Consider the following 22,746-nt stretch of genomic DNA (forward strand, 5'->3'; position numbering starts at 1 on the left):
AATATTTTGGTATTGCGACAACCCAACAACTCGTTCAACTATAAAGAAGCTACTTGTTATGCAGCAAATTCTCTTAGCCGGCTGCAAAGAATGGAACTTTGCACTGAGATACAGAAGTCTAGAGATTAGTGATGTTACAGAGAGAAATATTCGGAGCTTGGCCCATAATAAGAGTTTAATCCAGAACAAAAAAATATGCGAGAGGACCCCGTATAGATACAGCCATACCTTGCTAGTGGAGGCCTTGTATGTAGTCTTCAACTTTTGGGACAGTTGACTTGTGCTGTGACTAGCTGTGCAGAAGAAATCATGAAGGATGATAAGGGAAACACAAATATATGCATTCTGTTTATTATTATTATTTATTAATTTATTTTATTTATAAGTATTATTATTAGTAGTAGGAGGAGGAGTCTGTTGTCTTCAGTTAAAGAGTCTCACTAACAGTTCACTAAAAACTGAAAATCCTGTCATCTTTAAACTAGTTTCAAACATTTATGAGTTTATTGCTTCTGTTAACCGCAAAAGAAGATATTTTGAAAAATGCTGAAAACCTATAACCATTGAGTTCCAAAGTATTTCTACTACGGAAGTCAATGATTACAGGTTTTCAGCTTTTAAATGCATTGTTATTAAATTTAATTTCATAAAATCATAAATAATATGATCAATAAAATAATAATAATGATAATAACTAATATTATTATTATAAATACACAATAAAAATAAATAAAATGTTTAATAATAATAATAATAATAATAATAATAATTATTATTATTATTATTATAAATAATAAATAGAAATAATATAAAATTATATAAATAAATAATATTTGTAATACAAATTATTATTATTATATACATAAATATTAAATAAAAATGGAATAAATAATATAATTAATATAATAAATAAAATAATAATAATAATAATAAATATTATTATTATTATTATTATTATTATTATAAATAAAAATAAATAAATAAAATGATTATTAATAATAATAATAATAACAATATTATTATTATTATTATTATTATTATAAATAATACATTAAAATAATATAAATAAATTATATTTGTAGTAGTAAAAATAATTATTATTGTTATACATAAAAAATAAAAATTTAATAAATAATATAAATATGATTAATAAAATAACAACATAATAATATAAATAATGATAAAAATAATAACAAACAATTATTATTATTATTATTATTATTATTATAAATAACAAATAAAAATTATATAAATTAATTAATAATATAACTAATTATAAATAAAATTAATAATAACAACAACATAATAATAATACTATTAATAATAAGAATAATAATATAAACATCAGAAGTCACAGTTGTTATTATTATTATTTTACATGTGTGTTTTTTTCCCCATGTACATGTAGCTGCTAATTAGAACAGTATAAATCATCAGGAACCACAATTTCAGCTTAAAATGATCTTTAACTTTATCCTGAAAAACAACGTCACCTACGTGTTGGATGAATTATCCCTTTAAAACATCATCGTACCACAAATATTTGATAACGTTTCGCCTAAAGCTCTCTTCTTGATTCACCGAAGTCAACATGATTATTTATTCAGAAGCTTATTCAATGATCTGCTCTAATGGATGCAGGCGCTAAACAAAAGCTGAATGTCAGTTGTGTTTTTACCTTTAGTTTTCAGGGCTCCTTTGCTCAGATCACCACCCTCGACTGTCTGTCCTTCTCCTGACAGACGTTCGTTTAGCGATTCGATCTCTCTCCGCACTGTACAGAAACACAGCTCATAATATAAATATAATAACTTAGGAGGGGGGGGGACACAGATTTTGTCATATTGATATATTAAGTTAGGGATAATGCAGGCCTAGTCTTTGGTAAGTGACTTCAAAAAAAGATATTCATATCTAATTACATCATTAAAATTTGATTGAAATTAATTTTCGCATTACTTTGAAAAGTAATTTAGTTATTTGTGCACACTCGCAGGCATGCACTCGCACTATACTTCATATAACTCACTGCTTTGCAATCAAAAATGTCATTATAATGGACGTCAATGAGGCAAAAACAGCCACCAACATAATGAAAGGGTAGTCAATTTGAGTTTTTCAAAACTTTCAAAGAATTGTCCCAATATATGTGTAAAAATAAGATTTGTCAATAAAAATTATTCCATTTGTCTGAACACAGAGAAAGTTGTGGCCAAATTAAGCCTCAAAATCACCCCTTAGTGGATCTAAACATCCCCAACAGCACACAAGCTTTATTTCATGTTATTAAGCATTTGCAATAGGGGTGGGCGATATGACCTAAAATTAATATCAGGGTATTTTTCATCTTTTGACCGGTGACGGTATAATATCATGGTATTTCAATAGCAAAATAATATACATCTCAAGGAAGAACGGACAAAAGAAAGTCTCACTTCTATCACTCTTTAAAAGTTTTGGTTTGGGTCATTGTAAATGCTCAGTCTCGTTATGAGCTGATCTCCATTTTCTGTGTTGGTGAAATAAAGCAGGCGAGTCAGCCGCACCAATTTATGAGCAGACAGAGCAGGATTCTCATGATGACCACCGGTGCAATTCCGCTCTTTGTTATGAGCCGTATTTTCAGTGTAAACTTAGTAAAGGTGAGTTTCTTTGGCGATGATGTGTACAGTGTTAGATTTTATATTTAGCGGACATTTGCGCTGAACACGCGGTGAATGCAACGCATCGAGATTCGGGCACCTTCTCCGAAAACACTCGATTGATCTCAGCTGGCAGATCAACATTTACCTCATGTCATGATCGCTGTCATCTGCGCCATTATTATTATTATAACTTTAGGTGAGGTTTGCAAACCTGTGCACTTTTCACTCTTCAGCCGTTTGCATTTCCTGCAGTAACAAAAGCTCCCTGTTATCTGACAGCGGGAAGCGTTGAGTGACTGACAGCTAATATGAACCAATACAGCGGCAGGGTAGAGCGATTCAGCAAGTTTTTAGAGAAAATCAAATCAGATTGCACTACAACCATTATATTCAGACACACAAATGCTCCCAAATATATTATGAGGGCGCATAGATTACATTTCGGGCACTCATGCGACCAAAATGGTTGCAATTTCGAGCCCTGTAGTATAAGGACATGTATTCAGACCACAACTGAACGTTTGAAGAAAATTGAATGCCTTATTATTTAGAATTAGCTATTATTGATGTAAATGCAGCCGTTCAAGGCGCATAATTGATTTATTACAGTATTGACGGTATTAGAAAATCCATGTCGTGGCGCAATGTCACACCGGTGATGACTATGACACCGGTGTACCGCCCACCCCTAATTTGCAACACCCTTACTAATTTCTAAATATATACAAAAAAAAAAAATCCAATTACTCTACTCTTCTGAATCGATTCATATAGAACTGTTGAATTTATATGCAATATTTAAGTAAGTATATTATAATAATAACTTAAATTAAATAAATAATAAACTTAAACTGAGATTAATAATAAATAAATGACCTAAAATGAAAAGTAGTCTCTTATATTACGTTTCCAGTGGAATTTTGTAAGTAATTACACCCAAACACTAAACATGACTCATCAACACGGACCAAAAGTCAAGTATTACTCAGAGCTGTGTATTGAGTTTGTAATCAGCATAATAAATAATTAATCAGATATTGAGAATGCAGTAATTGTGAAAGCAGCTTAGTTCAAATATGTAGAAGATTACAGAGTTTACTCCCTTCTTTAGTCACCTCATGCACACCCGGGTTTGAAATATAAATGATCTAAACATAACTTTGAGTAAGAAAGAAAAAAGACTCAGGTTATTTGGTTAATACTCACATTCCAAGTTTTCAATGTAGAGATTTTCAAACTCTCGCTCGATTTGTCCGAACAGGTCCAGCAAGTTACTCCTTAAAGCCATCGGCAACTTGGAGTCCTGGTAATTGAAATAATCTACATTGATCCATATTGCATAATCAAAACAACCGCACACTTCAGTCATAACAAACAAGCTGTGTTTTGAAATAATTACATTCTAGCTATACTTGAGGCTAATAAATGGTACTGGGCAAAGATTATTAGCGATTAATTACATCCCAAATAGATATTTAATTAGATATATTTATAATTGATATGTGAATAAACTAAATTGGCCGTAGTGAATGAGTGTAAATAAGTGTGTATGGATGTTTCCCAGTACTGGGTTGCAGCTGGAAGGGCATCCGCTGTGTAAAACACATGCTGGATAAGTAAAGGGACTAAGCCGAAGGTAAATGAATGAATGAATGATGTATATGTAATACACACACACGCACGCACGCACGCACGCACGCACGCACGCACGCACGCACGCACACACACACACAACAAAACCAATTTGTAAATATTTAAACTTATGTATAATTTGTATCATACACGCATATATTTTATATGTAAACATAAATAAACAATGTATGCATGCATGTGTGTATTTATGTATATAATATAAATATACACACTCCGCACATCAAGACAACACTCATTCTGGATGCGATTAATCGCGATTACTCCTTGCCCAGCACTACTAATAACTAAATTCAAAACTGTATCTTGTAATTCTAAACGTTCATGGAAAATCTGTTCAGTTCTAAACTACATAAAATATTTACAATTCTCAAACTCCATCTAAACAGTATCTTAACAAATATCTTGTTTTAAAGGTTTGCATGGATTTGTAATCTTTTAAAACTATCCTAAAAATGTACATCTAATAGTTTACGTAAAATAAAAGATCACATTATATAGTGCTTATAGTGAGTTTAATGGTTATGAAACTTTATCTGTAAAGGTTATGTAAATCATTTTATTGGTTTAATTACTACACCCAATGATTATCTAAAACATCTGTTTGTTAAAATATATTTTACTATAACTTTATAAGTACATATTAATATTATATTATTATTATTATTATTATTATTATATCTATACAATCACAGCTACGTAAAATATTGTGTTCTAAAAGTGTAAGTAATAATTTCCTTATTATTATTATTATATCTTATTATATAAAAATGAGTAATTATAACAAATAAAATATTATTATTATTTCAGCAATAATAATAATAATAATAATAATAATAATAATAACAGGAATAAATTAATAAAATGTATATTGTAAGGTTTATGTAAAATATTGCTGGTCTAAAAGTATAAAATATAATTTACTTCTGAATGTTTGTGAAATATTTTATTATTAAATGTTACATATTTTACATAACTTGCCGTCCTAAAAATATATACTTTAAAACCACAATTCTACAAATAGTTGTTCAGTTTTCTTCTACAACTTTATATCTTTTATATCAGATATATATATAAATAATAATAATAATAATAATAATAATAATAATCAGATTTTATACTTTTATAATTACAAATCTTGCCGTCCTAAATGATGTATTTAAATTAGGGCTGCGCGATTATTATGCAAAAACTGATATTGCGATATTTACTTTGTCTGCGATATAAATTGCGATATGAATATAAGTTCACAAGATCACGTGTAACTCTATTTGGAATGACTTCATATTTTTACTTTGATTGGGATTTAGTATCTTGGATTATTGGGAGTATCTGCATAACGTACAGTACAATTGAACAAATACAAATAGTTTTTGTTGTTGTTGTTAAATGTAACAGGTACAAGACATTTTCTAATAGTAGATTAAAGAACATTGTAGAGTCTTCATAGTTTAAGTAATTAAAAACAACTCATCATGGTTTATAGAAATGAATAACCTCTCGGTTTAAGTTTGCTTAAACTGTACACAGTCACAGGTCTTAAACACATCCAAATGAAAAACGTTCACTCTATTTTAAGGTTAAAGTTTGCGATGACTCTATAAATCACATGTTCTAAACCAGGGGTGGGCAAACTCGGTCCTGGAGGGCCGGTGTCCTGCCCAGTTTAGCTCCAACACTAATCAAACACACCTGAACAAGCTAATCTGTGTCTTCAAGATCACTAGAAATCCATAAGCAGGTGTGTTTGATTAGAGTTGGAGCTAAACTGTGCAGGACACCGGCCCTCCAGGACCGAGTTTGCCCACCTCTGTTCTAAACTGTGATGCTGATCAACTATAATCCCAGCTTGACGTTGCAGATCCTGCAATGTGACTATTGCAGATTCACACATTGCGATATCAATGCTGAAATGATATATTGTGCAGCCCTAATTTAAATAAGTGTTAAACATACAGCTGTTCTGAAATTGTACATTTTAAATATTTAATTAATTCAATTACACCGTTTCTATTAATTGCATTCATAATGCACTTCAAAACAACAAAGTTGACCAAAGTGCTAACAATAAAGTGTAAAAACGAAGCATAAAGACACAAACAAGTAAAATGAAATACAAATATAATATAAATCAATACATTAAACTGTTAACAATACATTAAAGATTACATGTAATGTTTTTGAATAGACATCTATACATTGTACACATCTCTTGAGCTTCACACCTCTTTTTTTTCATCAAAATGAGAGCAGCAAATCTTTTTAAATCACCCTCATTATAAACACCATTTACAGAGAGTAACTACAGAAAAATACCACAGTAACACTTGAAAAGGGCATTCAATTAAAACACAACTAATAGATCTCTATTCATAAAACTATCCATAACTAATCTACCAAACCAACTTACCTCCATTATAAAGGATAAGAGGTCCCAAGTAAAGTCTTTCAGCCTGATTAAAGCTACACAAAGAAAAGCAATCCACAAACAAACATTGCTGTTGTGCAGTTTAGAGCCGCTACGTCCATATTAACAACTCCAGAACTACATGATGTGTCCGTCATGCCAAAATAACACAAGAATTCATGGTGAAAACAGAGTCAATACCAGCTGCACTCATGAGAGAGAGAGAGAGAGAGAGAGAGAGAGAGAGAGAGAGAGAGAGAGAGAGAGAGAGAGAGAGAGAGAGAGAGAGAGAGAGAGAGAGAGGGAGAGAGAGAGATTGAACTCTAGATTGATAGAAGAGAGAGGCTTTGCCAAACTAGCTGCCAAATGTGTACACCATAAGAAGTTAATGTGTTTATTTTAATTGATATTAGAAGTATTTTCTTTTTTTGTTCTTTTCTTCTTTCTATTTTTCCTCTTTTTATTGTATATTGTTTTTTTAAATGATGTTAATATATTCCACACTTCATTTTACATTTAAATGCTTTGGCAATACTATTAAAAAACTTATATGCCAATAATACTATTGGACTGAAAAAAACTAAACAGAAAGAGATACAGTACACAGTTTATTATTATTTTACCTGTATTTTTATTATTATTGCTTTATTACTATTATGTAACACAACTAGTAAGAAACATTACAAACTATAAATGTATGGCCATGTATTTTATTTTAGGTTTTATTTTATTTTATTTCAGTTTTTGTTTTGTTGTTTTATTTTAGGTTTTAGTTTTTTTATTATTTTAATTTTGTTTTATTTAATTTTAGTTTTTGTTTAAATTTCTGTTTTGTTTAAATTTTGTTTTTTGTATTTTACTTTTTGTTTTGTTAATTTGTTTTGTTTTTATTTTTTATTTTAGTTTTTGTTTAGTTTGTTTTTACTTTAATTTTGTTTTGTTTTTCATTCCGTTTTTTTTTTGTTTTTTTAATTTTGTTTTGTTTTGATTTTTGTCTTTAATTTTTGTTTTGTGTGTTTATTTAGTTAATTTTTTTTTATTTTTTTATTTTGTTTTGTTTTTATTTTTTATTTTAGTTTTTGTTTAGTTTGTTTTTACTTTAATTTTCTTTTGTTTTTCATTCCGTTTTTTTTTATTTTGTTTTTTGTTTTGATTTTTGTCTTTAATTTTTGTTTTGTGTGTTTATTTTAGTTAATTATTTATTTATTTATTTATTTATTTTAATTTTTGTTTTGTTTTATTTTGTCTTGAGTTTTGTTTTTTTGAAAGAGATATTAATAATATATTTTATTTAATAATATAATTTATTTCTAATAAAATATATTTTCTTCTTTACTATCATTTTAATAATCGTATTAGTCTTTTTATTTGTTTAAAAAAATAATTTAGTTGTGTTTTGTACACGTTATATAATCACTATGATTTATTCATTGTTTATGTAATCTGCAATGCTTTGGCAATGCTTGACAAGTCATGCAAATAAAGCACATTTGAATCAAAATGAATTGAATTAAATTGAACTGAACTGAATTGAATAGAGAGGCAGAAAGAGAGAGAGAAAGTGATGGCAATTAGCAAACTCCAGCTCGCCGTCTATTCTTATAAACCTGCTCAATCACAAAACCTAATACCAGCGCTGAGCGGGTGAAAGGCGGTATAGTCCAAATCCAGTGAACGGTTTACAGTAGGAGATGCCAATCAGAATTGACCTCATAGAGGACCTGACTAGACAATCGAAGCCTAGCATGGGCCGCTCTTTAAAAATGAATGAAGCTATAGAGCAGAGAAGGGTCTGGAAGGCACAAAGCATAGTTTACCCCACATTGAGTATCAATAAAACAGGCAAGCGGATGGCATCATGTCTCAGGTCTGACTAGAATGCTTAGTTCTGTTGCAGTAATTGCTGAAGCTTTTATCGTGATATACGGTATTATTGTGATACTGACATATAAGCAGACATAAGGGTTTTTACCGATATAATAACAAATTTAAATCATTTAATTAATATATATATAGAAGGTAATACTTTTATATATGTCTCCTTACTAGTAGACATTAGCTAACATTATTACACAGTTGTCTGGAATACTCGAATCTGATTAAACAGTGACATTCCATAGTATGTTATTATGCTAAGTAATGCAGAAAGTCAAGTTTTTGACTGTTTGGCGCCATCTTGTGACTAAATAATGCGCAGGTTAGTGTATACTCCATCAGCTGATTTTGGTTTCTGTCAACTTTGCGTTTTCAACTGTTCGGCGCCATCTTGTGACTAAATAATGCGCAGGTTAGTGTATACTCCATCAGCTGATTTTGTTTCTGTCAACTTTGCATTTTCAACTGTTCGGCGCCATCTTGTGACTAAATAATGTGCAGGTTCATGTATACTCCATCAGCTGTTTTAGTTTGTCAACTTTGCGTTTTCGACTGTTCGGCGCCATCTTGTGACTAAATAATGCGCAGGTTAGTGTATACTCCATCAGCTGTTTTAGTTTCTGTCAACTTTGCGTTTTCGACTGTTCGGTACCATCTTGTGACTGAATAATGTACAGGTAATGCAGAGTTCAGACTGAATGATTTTCAAAGTAGTCGTGTCACAGATGTTTTCACACTGCATGACTATCTGGGCTAGCGTTTTGTCGCTGCTTTGTTTACACTGCAAGATGGATCGGCGACGGGCTTTTACATTGCATGACTTTACAATAAGAAGAATCGCCGACAATTCGTCCAAACTATGTCTCACAGCCAAAAGCATGTAGTATATATTTTGTTATTAACTACATAACGAGAATAAAGCCTTTAATGGGGTAGAACAATTTACATATTTGCTCACCTGGGTTTGAAGGGAATTAGCATTTTCTCCTCAACTTTCTTTTTTTGACCCAGTTGTGTTATTGCTCATGACACGTCAAACAGACACAGTGCTCCTGCCAAATTTCCACTACGTTAGTTTTTCCTACATTTCTTGGGTCCAAATAAACAGAAAATGAGCGCTTTTAACTCCCTCAACCACCTGCTGGCCTGCAGGTACACACACACTAGTGGATGCTGTCTTCTCATTGGCTGTAGTCGATCGCTGATGTTATTTTCAGTCAAAACTCATTTCACACAGCATGATTTGAATCGCCGACAGCTCCAGATATTTCCCACACCAAATATTTCACGGGCATCGGCGGCTCTTGCGATTCTCTCTGATGGCGTCCTTGATAGTTCACATTGTGTGATCGTTACTCGCTTGCACGAGCACAGATTTGCCTGTGATTTCAGGCGTTTGACGACGATTTCTCAACCTGCTGGCGAGTCAAAATCGGCGCTAAAATCATGCAGTCTGAACTCGGCCCTAGTGTATACTCCATCAGCTGCTTTCGTTTCTGTCAACTTTGTGCTTTCGACTGTTTGGCGCCATCTTGTGACTGAATAATAATGTGCAGGTTAGTGTATACTCCATCAGCTGCTTTCGTTTCTGTCAGCTTTGAGTTTAATAAATAGACTCTTACGGCTCAAAAAAATCTTTTGTGTCAGCATGGTGGCAGATTAAATAACATGACTAAGGTCTTATGCTAATGAGGGAGAGATGGTCCCTAATGGGTGGGGGTTTCTCCCTCTGATGACACGTACAAAGAGAGAATGTCAATCAAAGTGTTTCTGCAGACTGTTTATATCAAGTGTGATTAAAAAATAAATTAATACATATTTACCATTAGAAGCTGGTTATATTCACACACTGCTGACATACAACTGTGCTTAAACCCCTTATAAAAGGTATTTTTGCATAATAGGTGCCCTTTAAGTCTTCAAGGATTTGGTGCTGTAGTAAACAGCACTGTAAATACAACAGACAGCTTATTCTTAAAAGGCATTTTAGACAAGTAATAAATTAATATTCACTGTATTTCAAGACACAGTGGCTCAGTGGTTAACACTGTGGCCTCACAGCGAGAAGGTCGCTAGTTCGAGTCAGACCAGTTAGCATTTCTATGTGGAGTTTGCATGTTCTCCCCGTGTTGGCGTGGGTTTCCTCCGGGTGCTCCGGTTTCCCCCACAGTCCAAACACATAGGCTATAGGGGAATTGAATAAGCTATATTGGCCGTAGTGTGCGTGAATGAGGGTGTATGGATGTTTCCCAGTATTGGGTTGCAGCTGGAAGGGCATCCGCTGTGTAAAACTGTGCCAGAATAGTTGGTGATTCATTCTGCTGTGGTGGACCCTGATAAATAAAGAACTAAGCCAAAGGAACATGAATGAATGAATGAATGAATGTATTTCAAAGTGCCCATGATAACAATATCAAACTTATTCGATTTCAGAATATACAGTTGAAGCTAAAATTATTAGCCCACCTATGAATTTTTTATTATTTATATAAATATTTCTCAAGTGCTGTTTAACACTTGTTTTTCAACACATTTTTAAACATAATAGTTTTAATAACCAATTTCTTTTGTCTTTCCCATGCTGACACTGCATAACATTGCTCTACTTATTTTTCAAAACACTAGTATTCAGCTTAAAGGCTTCGATTAGGTTAATAGGAAAGCTTTTTAACTATAGAAGACCTAGAAGTTGACTAGTCATTGATAAAGGGCTTTATTTGAGTGGAAGGCTTGTCGATTATTTTAATTTACGAGAGCACAGGCGTCTCTTATCACTGATGTAACTCCAGTCATGTTTGTGTAGGGGATGTGTGTGTCGATAGCAGACTCGTTTAAGACAAACGATGTGTGTTAGAGGATGGAAATTCCAGAGATATGTTACAGTACCCAAACACTGATGAAAACACTCATTGACAGAAATGCTTAACCGGGGCCATTTGTTTGTATGACTTGGACTTTGACTGTGGCGTTTAATTTTTACAGCAACATTTCAAATATTTGCTATTCAGTTTTTTTTTTTTTTTGTAACTCTGCTACATTTCATTTAAGTTCTGTCCTATTTCTGTTTTATTTAAAATGCAATTTAATTAGACTATTTTTGTCATTATACAGTGTTTAATTAGTACATCTAGTACAAATTTTTCGCATGTTGCATGTTCAATGAAGGTTTGCATGCGTTTATTACAATACACTGTGTCAAAATATAAAATTTTACAATAATAAAAAACAGAAAATGAATTAACCCTCTACCGGATGGTGATAGTTATGTTAATTTCCCTGCCACTGTTTCCTTAAGACCAACGTTCTAATTGTTTTGTTAAAAAGACAAGACCTTAGTGTATCCAATGATGTGCTTTGGTCAAGTCACATGACATGTAGTGTATTTCTGTGGAGCGGTTTGTGACAGACTGGCTTTTATGGCCCGTTTCCACTGAGTGGTACAGTACGGTTCGATTTGGTACGATTTTATGGCCGTTTCCACTGTCAAAAAGCGTACCGAACCGAACCACTTTTTCGGCACCCTTTCGAAAGGGTACCAAACACAAGAAAGGGTACCAAAAGGCGGAGCCACACGCGCAGCTAAACGCTATTGGTTTACAGAGAGGCGTCATTCGCTTGCGCAACAAGCCAGAATGAAAACAAAAAAACCCGCCATGTTTGAAATACACAGCGAGAGATTACAGCGGAATGATTTATACATATAATAACGAGCCATGGTCGATCTGGGCTCAAACAAACCTTGTCGTCGTCTTGATGAACAGCCACAAAGCCAAGAAGAAGAGCAGATTTACCCTGTGCCCCGTAGTTTTTTACGAACCAGTCTGAGGCACAAGCTGTTTCACTTTCTTTCTTTCTTGCGCTCGCGCGCGTCTTAACATTATATCTGAAATAACAAACTTCTTCTTTCATTGAAAAGTTAGTAATAAACATTTCTACACAAGTATTTATGTGTGTAAAGCATCTGTTTTGTGAGAAGTGCTTTTCATATGATATGTAAGTGACCTGTACAGCTTTATTGTAGACATTTCCTCGAGCGAGAATGACGTCGACTGAAACTTTCTATCATACACCACGCCCACCAAAAGGGTACCCTTGTTAGTGGAAACGCAAGCCTGATAAAGGTGACCCGTACCAAACCGAACCGTACCAGTCAGTGGAAACGAGCCATTATTGTGAGTAATTGCTGAATACAAATGTAAACATCAATAAAAACAAAGGGTCAACACATGTCAGATCCACACAAAAAATCTGAAACATCACCTCCAGTAATTTATGATGACATTCACAGCTCAGTTTTTATCAAATTAGGTTTTTATAAATCGATCAAATGGCAACACTGTCCAATAGTGGAAATTGCAATAGCTTAGCTAGCAAGATCAGCTGTGATCTTTTAAGTTGTAACAATAACCACATAAATGCTAGTAGTATAATGTTGATTAGTCAAATATTAATGGCATTTGAATTATGGATGAAATGGACCACCATGTTCTATGGTAAGTAAAAGAAGAAAAGGACACAACTGGCTCTAAATTATTTTTATTTTAATTATTAAATTAATTAATAAACACAGTTTGTTTGAAACAACCTTTTTTTTGTCATACCTACTGCAAACTTATACGAGCGATAACATCATTAAATGTGGAGTGGGGACTAACAATATTTTCCAGGGGAAGAGTGGGGCTTAGGCAAAAAAAGGTTGAGAACCACTGCACTGTTGGACGTTGTTGCCATATGCCAATATATCATAAAGTACCTTAAAAAAATTCCAAAAAAATCAAGTCAAGCCATTCTAATAATAGAAAAACAGTCAAATATATATATATATATATATATATATATATATATATATATATATATATATATATATATATATATATATATATATATATATATATATATATATATGTTTTATAGACTTATCATAATGTGTGAAGTAGAGGGTTAAGAACAGAAAGTTACATTAATAAAATTGTATTCATTTGTTTTGGTGAAAACAGATGTATCAGTGCTGGATTTTCATTTTCTTTTTATGAGAGAGAGTTCTTTTATTATTTATTTTTAATTTATGTATGATTTAATTCACACAACACAGCATGTTAGCATTGATCCAAACGGCATTTTAATATAGTATTTATTGTCACATGTCTAGTGTCATGTGGTGTCTCCTGTGTTTGTTCTATGTGCTTATGTTTATGTCATGTGACTCCTTTGTTCTGTTTTCCCGCCGTTTGTTAATGTTTCAGTATCTCCACCTGCCTCTCACCCCTGTGTGTATTCAGTTCAATTATGTCTTGTGTATTTCTACTCCTGTGTTTTGTTCAGTCTTCGTCCGGTATTGTCTTGTCTCTCATCCCTGATGATGCCTGTGTTCCATGCGCCTGTGTAGTAAGTAAATAAATCTGTGTGTTCTTGATAATCTCTGAGTCTCGATCGTCTGTGGTGCGACACTGATTGTGACATTTATTGTGTTTTATAACTCTTTTTTTTCTTTTATTATTATTTACAACTGAGTTTTTCATAATGTTACCTCTTATTGTAGTAAAGCAATACCAAAATTAATCTGTTAGCTGATAACACTTAAATATGCCTCTAAGCTTCTTTGTTTGTTTTGCTTTTTGCATGTTTAATGATGGCTGGTTATGAAGGTAAAATCAAACACATACAATTAACATAACTTTGAACACTTTTAGTAGTAATATTTAAACATATTTAGTAAATTATGTTTAGTATTTTTGGATGAATTTTCACATAACCATTTTTTTCTCCATTTTATTAACTTTTTTTGATTATTCCCTTCTGGAAAAATAAAATAAAATCGCACACTAGCTTTGCTACCTCACATACAGTTGAAGTCAGAATTATTAGCCCCCTTTGATTTTATTTATTTACTATATATATATATATATATATATATTTATTTATTTCCCAAATGATGTTTAACAGCAAGAAAAGTATGTCACAGTATGTCTGACAATATTTTTTCTTCTAGAGAAAGTCTTATTTGTTTTATTTCGGCTTGAATAAAAGCAGATTTAAATTTTTTTTTAAAAAGGACAATATTATTAGCCCCTTTAAGCAATTTTTTTTCGATAGTTTACAGAACAAAAAAGGATGAATTTCAAACTATGGAAGAACTATTATGAAACAATAAGACCCATAACACGTTGACTATGTAAACACACATCATATCCCAGCTGTCGTGACTCTGTGTTTTATTAATACAAAGCAAACAAAATATCAAAAACAATGTCACAGAACTGGCTTTGTCTCATTCTTGACAGCGCACCAGAAGTGGAACACAATAGTTTCCTCCAGTGTATACAACCAAAAACTGGATCTAAATGTGCTCAGACAGGTTTAAAGAGTAGAAAAGAAAGGTACCTGTCCCTCTAGCATGTCTCTCTGCATGCCTGTCCTGTCCTGCTCGGTGCTGTTGGTCCTCCGAATGGAGAGACTGTGCGACTTGCGCTTCTGTTTGACTTGACGGGCGGCTGCGCTGTTTCCACTTTCAACAGGCATCACTCCTCAGTGACGTCCCGATACGCGCTTCCTACCTGAAACTGAGCAATCAGACAGCAAGGGTTTGCTCCTTTCTACAGCACAGGACAAATATAATGCATGTTTGTTCAACCTAAAGTTCCATTTCAAACTGTTTATTTTATTTTCAAGATCTGAGGTGAACTATCTGCTGCTGCTTTCAGTAGTATGGCAATAAATATCATGTAAAATGGCATTAGACTCACATTATTAGCATTTAACGCCTGAATAAAGCACATGAGGTGTACCTGAGGTGATCATTGTTAGCTTTCTGTTGTTTAGCTGCAAGAAATAGAAGCCGTTTCTAATATATAAATTTCAGGTGTTTGTTAGAACAAAAAAATCATTTTAATATGGAGAATATTCCTGCTATTGCTTGCCGTTACTTGTACTTATACCACAATTTAAATCAACCTTTAGGCTAGCTCGTCAGACTCGCTCCTGTTGGTCCTCAATCTGGCAACCTGCACTTGCGTTTGTTTTGATCCAGGAATGCAATACCTAGTTCCACCACTGGGTGTCAAACTTACACACTGCACCTTTAAATGTAATTGTTATTTTAGAACGACCAAAATATATAATTTTTACCTATTTTTGTATATTTTTAATTAAATTAATTAGAAAAGAACTGCAAGACGCAGGAAAAAACTGAAGAAACAAAGAACTGATTATTAAGAGCCCTTCTATATTAATTTTTAAAATATTTTTCAAGCATTAAGTATAAGATATTTTCATATTAACACACCCAGACCTATGATAATTTCAAATAGCAATTAACAAAAATGTAATTAGCTTAATTGGTGTGGAAAAAATGCATTGTGTCAATAACACCACAACATAAATATGGCAAAGTGTTTTAAAAGTTTAATATGTCTTATTTTTGTCTATTTCTGGGTGAAATATGACCTGTATATTGACATTATGCTTTTAAAAAATATATATTAAATTAAATATTAGCTTTTTGGATGAAGCAGTGGGTGTGATATTAAAGAAAATCATGTTAGGTGAGGTCATGAAGGGTTAAAATAAAGGTTAAACTGGGCACCAAATAAAAGCAAGCAGGCCATTATCCACAATAACACCGATTTTTAATTAGAGTGTTAATATCAGCAGAAGCAGTTTACAAAGTCATAAAATATGAAGAATGATCACATATCAAAGCATAATGTTAATAAAAAGCATGCAAAAACAAAAATTCAAATACCAGCCATGGAGAGCAGTGAATGATAAACAAAGCAGACACATCCTCAGACGACTGCTTAAAGTGATGAAGAAGAGGAAGACCCCAAACAGGAAGCCCAGGGCCTGAACACAGAACAACACCATCTTTCTGTTCACAAACATGACAGTGAAGAAGGGAAAAGCTGCAGGCGTGGAGTGACAGCGTTCACATAAACAATGAGGAGCGGGTGGATGGACGGATGGAGCGGTTACAAAACAGGGGTTAAGCTGATGGGGTTAGTGGGTTTGAACAAATCATATGGGATACATGCATGAAGGATGAATCTTGCAGCATCAGGATGTGTACGTCATGCAGATTTGTTTGGGCTGTTAGGCCTTGATCACACTGAACGAGCTTTTTGTGTTGACAGGCACCTGTTTTTTAACAGTTTTCTAATGGAGGCGGTTTTTCCTCGCAATTTCCTTACAGTTCCAAAAACTTCCTACTATGTTTATCAGGCTGATTTTACGCTCTGTTTCCAAATGATAGGAATTATTAGATTATCAGACATATTTACAGCAGTGAATCCCTCCGTGGTGAGTGATTACTACTGTGAAAATGGCACTGAGTGATGCTTGGTATACTTGCAAGTTCGGTTTCCTTTTGTTGACTGAGAAAACAGATACTGCCCCTCATGATGCAGAAAGAGATGTCCTCTCATGCAGACAAAAAAACGCATGCTCCTTTCTTTTATTTTTTTTGGTCCAGACGGAACCAGCCAATGCAAGGAGACAACCCAATTGGGTTTCACCAGTGCTAGTTGTTTGGGGTCAAATAGGTTTGGTGTGTTTCTATTGGCTGCAGTGTGAAGTAAATCCACACGTTGCTGATGAAGCAGTAGCAAAACACTTGAGCAACAACAACACTACCATGCTTTGTGTATATTGTTGTTTATACAACAGTTCTGTCTAGTTCTCAAAACTGATTGGCTGATAACCGTGAGATATTAAAGCAATATCAGCACTCGTACAGCCTCTTCACCCTTGTGTATGACTCCACCCACACTAGAACTAAAGAGAGACCAAACAACCCACTACAGTTTGATAAATATTGCAGCTGTTGGACAACATAATGTACTTTTTTAGTTGAGAATGTAGTTGTTTAGATTGAAACGATGCAGTTTATGTATAAGGATAGTGCTTATTTTAAATATTTATAATTTCAGAGATTCAGCGTGTTGGCGGCCATCTTGTCATACTGATCAGAGCGAAGACTGTTGATGTTCCGCCACAAGATGGCGACAGAGACTGCATAATTAGTCCTAAGGGGAGGAAAAACTCACAGCTGATCAAATCATTATAAAGCAGGTAAGTGACATTCTAAGTCGATCTCTCTCTTTTGTATGTTGTAGTACTTTATTTATACCATAGTAATCTAGTAGTGTTTGCCTTTCTTTAGCTTTTTCGGGGTTAATTACGGTGATGTCAAATCCTGTAATGCTTGTCATACCTTAATACATGCGTCACAAAGATCAAGTGAAATAGCCAACCAGGGAATGTGTTGTCAGGGGAGTCATCGTCCTCATCTGCCACCATGACATGTATACTAATGATAAAGTCAATTTTTTCCACTGATCAGTGCTATAAATGCAATTTATGTATGATTCAAAACATTACAATCATTTTTATACTCAAAAATCGCTGTATTTTGTGTATTTCATGTTCAATTAAAGCATATGAAAGCGAGGTGAGGCAGCATCGAGCTGTGCCTCATGTCAAATTGCGCAATCCCTTGCAAAACGACCTGAGCGCGTACCGTTTGCTCACTCAGTGTATGCCACCAATGTAATGCTTTATTAAAATGTTTTTATACATTGCAGACATTTTTATTATGTCTTCACTTTCCATATAATAGGTCATGTATTTCACATAAGTCTATCACTTATTTAGTGTTAGGATCTGTTGGATAGCTGCACTGAAAAGACATGAGGCGAGGCAGGCAGTAGTAGCTCTGCTGCAATGAAGAGGGCGGACCTGAGCTCAGGGTTAATCTTGTTCGATGGTTGCCTGACTGACTGCAAAAATGGTGGATGCCGTATATCAGCTCAAACTTTTCTCAAAATGGGACTTTCAATCTAAACGTGAAGCAATAAATAATTGACAACCAATGCCGGAGCTAAAGGGCTTGCTTTAAAGGGCATGACAGAAGATAACGTAAAGTAATTAAAGTAGATTCAAGACTTCATTTACAAGTAAAGGTAAGACCAGTGTGTGTGTGTGTGTGTGTGTGTGTGTGTGTGTGTGTGTGTGTGTGTGTGTGTGTGTGTGTGTTCGTGCATGAGCGAGAGAGAGAGCACGCATCCGCCGTGGTGCAGTGTCACTTGTTATAGGCTGTCTGTAGGGTTCTGCTTGGTGTTTTTTGTGAGGCATATTGAATCGCTATACATTTTACATTCTTCCTTGGCCTATTATATACCTGTTATGTTTATATAATGAATGCTGATATGAGATATGAAACACAATCGGTAGTTAGCAAATATATTGGGTGGATATATTTGTAAGTCAGTGCCTCACTAGCCACAAACATCAACGCCTACCACGGTAATTTCATGATATATTGTCCAAAAGGCAATACCACTATATTCCTTGGTACGTTGTAGGAGCATTTCTCATTTTAAAGCTTTCTCTGATGTCCATGTGCTTTAGGAAAACATAAGACTTTATTTACTTTAAGGAAGCTCTCAGTAGATAAAGTGGTTTAATTATTAAGGTTAAGTTGGTTTTATAATCGCACATTTGTTCATTTTTGAACAGTGACAACTTGAGAAACAGTTTCTATATTGTTTATGATGCTACTTTGAATCGCATGTAAATATGACGTTAAAACAACATTAGCTTTATTTAATAGGGGAATTACCAACCTACATCACACATGATGTCACACAGGTTCAACCGTGTATACCAGTTGCAAAAAAAAACGGTTGCAAAAAAAGACCGTTGTGTTGTGCGGTAGGATGCCAAATTCAAAAAATAGAAAACTGAAATTTTGCCGTACACCACACTGCTTTTAATGCCAACCGCAGACATCTTTGGCTAACAGGCATCAGAAGAGCAGAATGGAGTGAGGGCCTAATTAAAAATGCTCGACTCTGCAGTTCTCATGTTATATCAGGTAATTCACGCTATTCTGAATCATACACTTTACTCGTTTTTGATCGCAGCAATGATTTTAGCAAAAACAGTTACATATGGTGAATTAAACTGCAGACACTGAATGCTAAGAATGAAATGTAAACATGTACGTTCACACACCCTGCCGTAAAGGTGCAGTTTGCTGTCAGAATGCAGTTGTTTTGCTTGTTGATGATTATCCAGGCCTTGTACAGTTCAGTCTTCTTTCCTTGTCTTTGGCTAGGCAGAACCTCGGTTTTTAGCACTACAAATTTTTGAATCTGATCATCATGGAGCATTATTTCTTGCACATGACTACACAGAACAAAATTGTAGGCATCCAAAGACTTGTAGATCTTTAACTTCTCTCGTGTAAAATCACTTGGAGTTTCAATGAGATATTTGTATATTTGGGGCTGGATGCTTGGCCATTTTGTCATATCCAGTATCCATTGAGAGGGTGCTATCGCAAATGGACCTGTCAGATGAACGCCGCTCACTTTAACATTAATTATGCCGAATAACTGTGCTTATCACTGGGTGACGAGCTGTTATAATACGCTGAACACATTATGTAAATAATATATATATATATAATATGTAATCAATATAACTTATCTCTAATACAACAACAAACTCTGTACCGCATCGGATGTCATTCCCTCGCTGTAAATGCTAGCACTCCCGTTTTTTTTTTCTGCAACCTCGCTGCGTGCGCATCCTGAATGTTTACACCGGTAATTTGTCTACTTGATAGTAGTAGTAGTACAAGATATATACTTTGATGGTCATTAGCTGCTAATATGACTTCACTATTTAGAAATTGCAAACAACACTGTTTTTATATTATATAAATATATATATATATATATATATATATATATATATATATATATATATATATATATATATATATATATATATATATATATACATTATTAAGAAAAAAAATCCAAATGTGCGAATATAAAACCAACTTTACCCCCAATGGTGTAATAAGTGTAAAATAATAGATCTTAAAAAGACTTCTACCAATACCATTGCTAAACACCAATACAATAATATTTAGAAACAAGAAAATACTTGGAATTAAACATGTTTAATGCTGCTGTACACACATTACACACTTATATAAGTGCGTAAGTTTCAAGCGAAATGAGATCATAAACATTAAAACGCGCGCACGCACACACGCGCGCACACACACACACATCAGTCCGATACAAGGTCAGCTGGCCTGCTCAGCAAAACACCACTAACACAGTCAGACATATGACGAGCGTTATTAATCAAGCGTGTCTGTGCTGCTGATAAAGTGTCATTCTCCTGATTATCAGCTAATCCTCCATTATGACAAACACTGGCGCGTCTGCTTGCAATAATACTCACATTTATGACCGCTTCAGCTGATCTGAGCGCGACTGTCATTCGCTGATGATGGGATGGAGTGTGTTGGAGTCCTCCAGCATGATCCAAAGTAACACACGCGGATGATTCTGTCAAAAACACAACGGGATGTTCACACTTTGATGTGTTTTTCATCAAACCCGACACTATCGGCAGACTGTGAAGCAAGAGGAAATTATAACGGGTACGACCGGATGTATACTTCAAAATTAAAGTCCAAGTGCTATTCCTACCAGAATAAATCATAAAATGCAACTTTCTACATATTTATATAATGATGAAATAATTAATATTTAATGAAAAATGCCAAAATAATTGATATAAATGACAACAATTACTTCACTGGGTTTGGCACCTTTATTTAAAAAAAAATCTGATATAACTTGTTAATATTATGTAATAATAATATAATGCAATGTAAAATGGAAATAAATTACTTCTTAAACCTCAAATAATAATGAGGAATAATATGTAAATATAAAATATATAATGATATAAATAATTGATATAAATGAGTATATAATAATATAAATAATAATAAAGAAATATTATTAACATAATCGTTATCATCATAGTGTGAATATGAAATAAATGACTTATTAAATTCAAATAAGGAAATCAATTATTTTGTTAATAGTAATTAATGAATAAATAAGGAAATGTAAAAATCCTCAAATTCCTGCATAAATTAAATAAATGAATATGCAAATAAATAAATATGTGAAAAAATAAATCCACAAATTCCTACATAAATTAAACGATACATAAATAAATATGCTATAAATAAATATACAAAAAATCCACAAATTTCTGCATTAATAAATAAATATGTAAATAAATAAATGTGTATATAAGAATTCACAAATAACTGCATAAATATATAAATAATTAATAGTGCGGGCAGGTAAATAATTAAAGTACACAAATGTTATGGGAATAAGACAATGCTAAAAAAGGAACTTCTTTTTTTTATTCACGTATTTATGTATTTGCATATTTATTTATTTATTTAATGAATATATTTTTGCAGGAATTTGTGTATTTATTTATTCACTTATTTATTTATTTGCATATTTATTTATTTATTTATTTATTTTATTTTTGCAGGAATTTGTGTATTTATTTATTCACTTATTTATTTATTTATTTGCTTTATTTATTTATTTTATTTTTGCAGGAATTTGTGCATTTATTTATTCACTTATTTATTTATTTATTTATTTATTTGCATATTTTATTTATTTATTTATTTATTTTATTTTTGCAGAGATTTGTGTATTTATTTATCCACTTATTTATTTATTTGTGTTTTTATTTATTTATTGTTTTTGCAGATTTCGTCCTTCCATATGTTGGGCATTTCTCAGTCTGTGAATGACTAAAGTAGAATTAAGTTTGGCCTAAATTATGTTTTTGGAAATGCAAAATAATATTAATAATAATTACTGCTGTTTTATTTTAGCTTTATTTTCCTCTGCTTTTCCTGCCATCAACCTAACCCGGAAAATATATTATATAATGAATAATCAGTTGGTATTATTAAAATTTTACATTCATAAATGTACATTTTTTTTTTAATTCCCCCAAGACTAGTGATGAGTAAAGAAGAATTTGTGATGTATAAAAGACATTAAGAGAGATGAAAAGCCAAAAAGCAAGATATTTATATTCATCAATAGAGGATTTTGGTTTCATATTTGAGAACTCCAACTCCCCTGCTACGTATTTTTCTATATCAGTTATTTTATTCATTATTTTTGTTGTTTTACTTATTTATATATGCTGAACTACTATTATTAATGAGGATGGAAAGATTGTGAATGTAAATTGATTGTTATCTCAGTCTTTTAGTATAATTCTAAAAAGTATTAATGCCTTTGTCATTGATGATGA

At 32.9% G+C, this 22,746-nt stretch overlaps 1 protein-coding gene across 5 annotated transcripts in view; it reads right to left on the reverse strand.

Moving 5' to 3' along the window:
• wdr37 (WD repeat domain 37) overlaps positions 1–22,746 on the reverse strand; it is a 61,849-nt gene that overhangs the window by 38,821 nt on the left and 282 nt on the right. Inside the window, exons 1-6 of one of the 5 annotated variants that reach the window (XM_056450131.1) lie at positions 20,836–21,031; positions 16,319–16,419; positions 14,959–15,137; positions 3,852–3,948; positions 1,679–1,774; positions 229–293 (exon numbers count right to left, since the gene is read on the reverse strand). In XM_056450131.1, the coding sequence (XP_056306106.1) occupies positions 229–293; positions 1,679–1,774; positions 3,852–3,948; positions 14,959–15,096 (396 nt within the window). In that variant the 5' untranslated portion in view covers positions 15,097–15,137; positions 16,319–16,419; positions 20,836–21,031. Of the gene's footprint in view, positions 1–228; positions 294–1,678; positions 1,775–3,851; positions 3,949–6,705; positions 7,156–14,958; positions 15,138–16,318; positions 16,420–20,835; positions 21,032–22,746 lie in introns of those variants that run through there. The other 4 variants (XM_056450130.1, XM_056450129.1, XM_056450132.1 and 1 more) reach the window with 4 other exon arrangements.

Source organism: Danio aesculapii, chromosome 24 (genome assembly GCF_903798145.1).
Source record: "Danio aesculapii chromosome 24, fDanAes4.1, whole genome shotgun sequence".
NCBI lineage: Eukaryota > Metazoa > Chordata > Actinopteri > Cypriniformes > Danionidae > Danio > Danio aesculapii.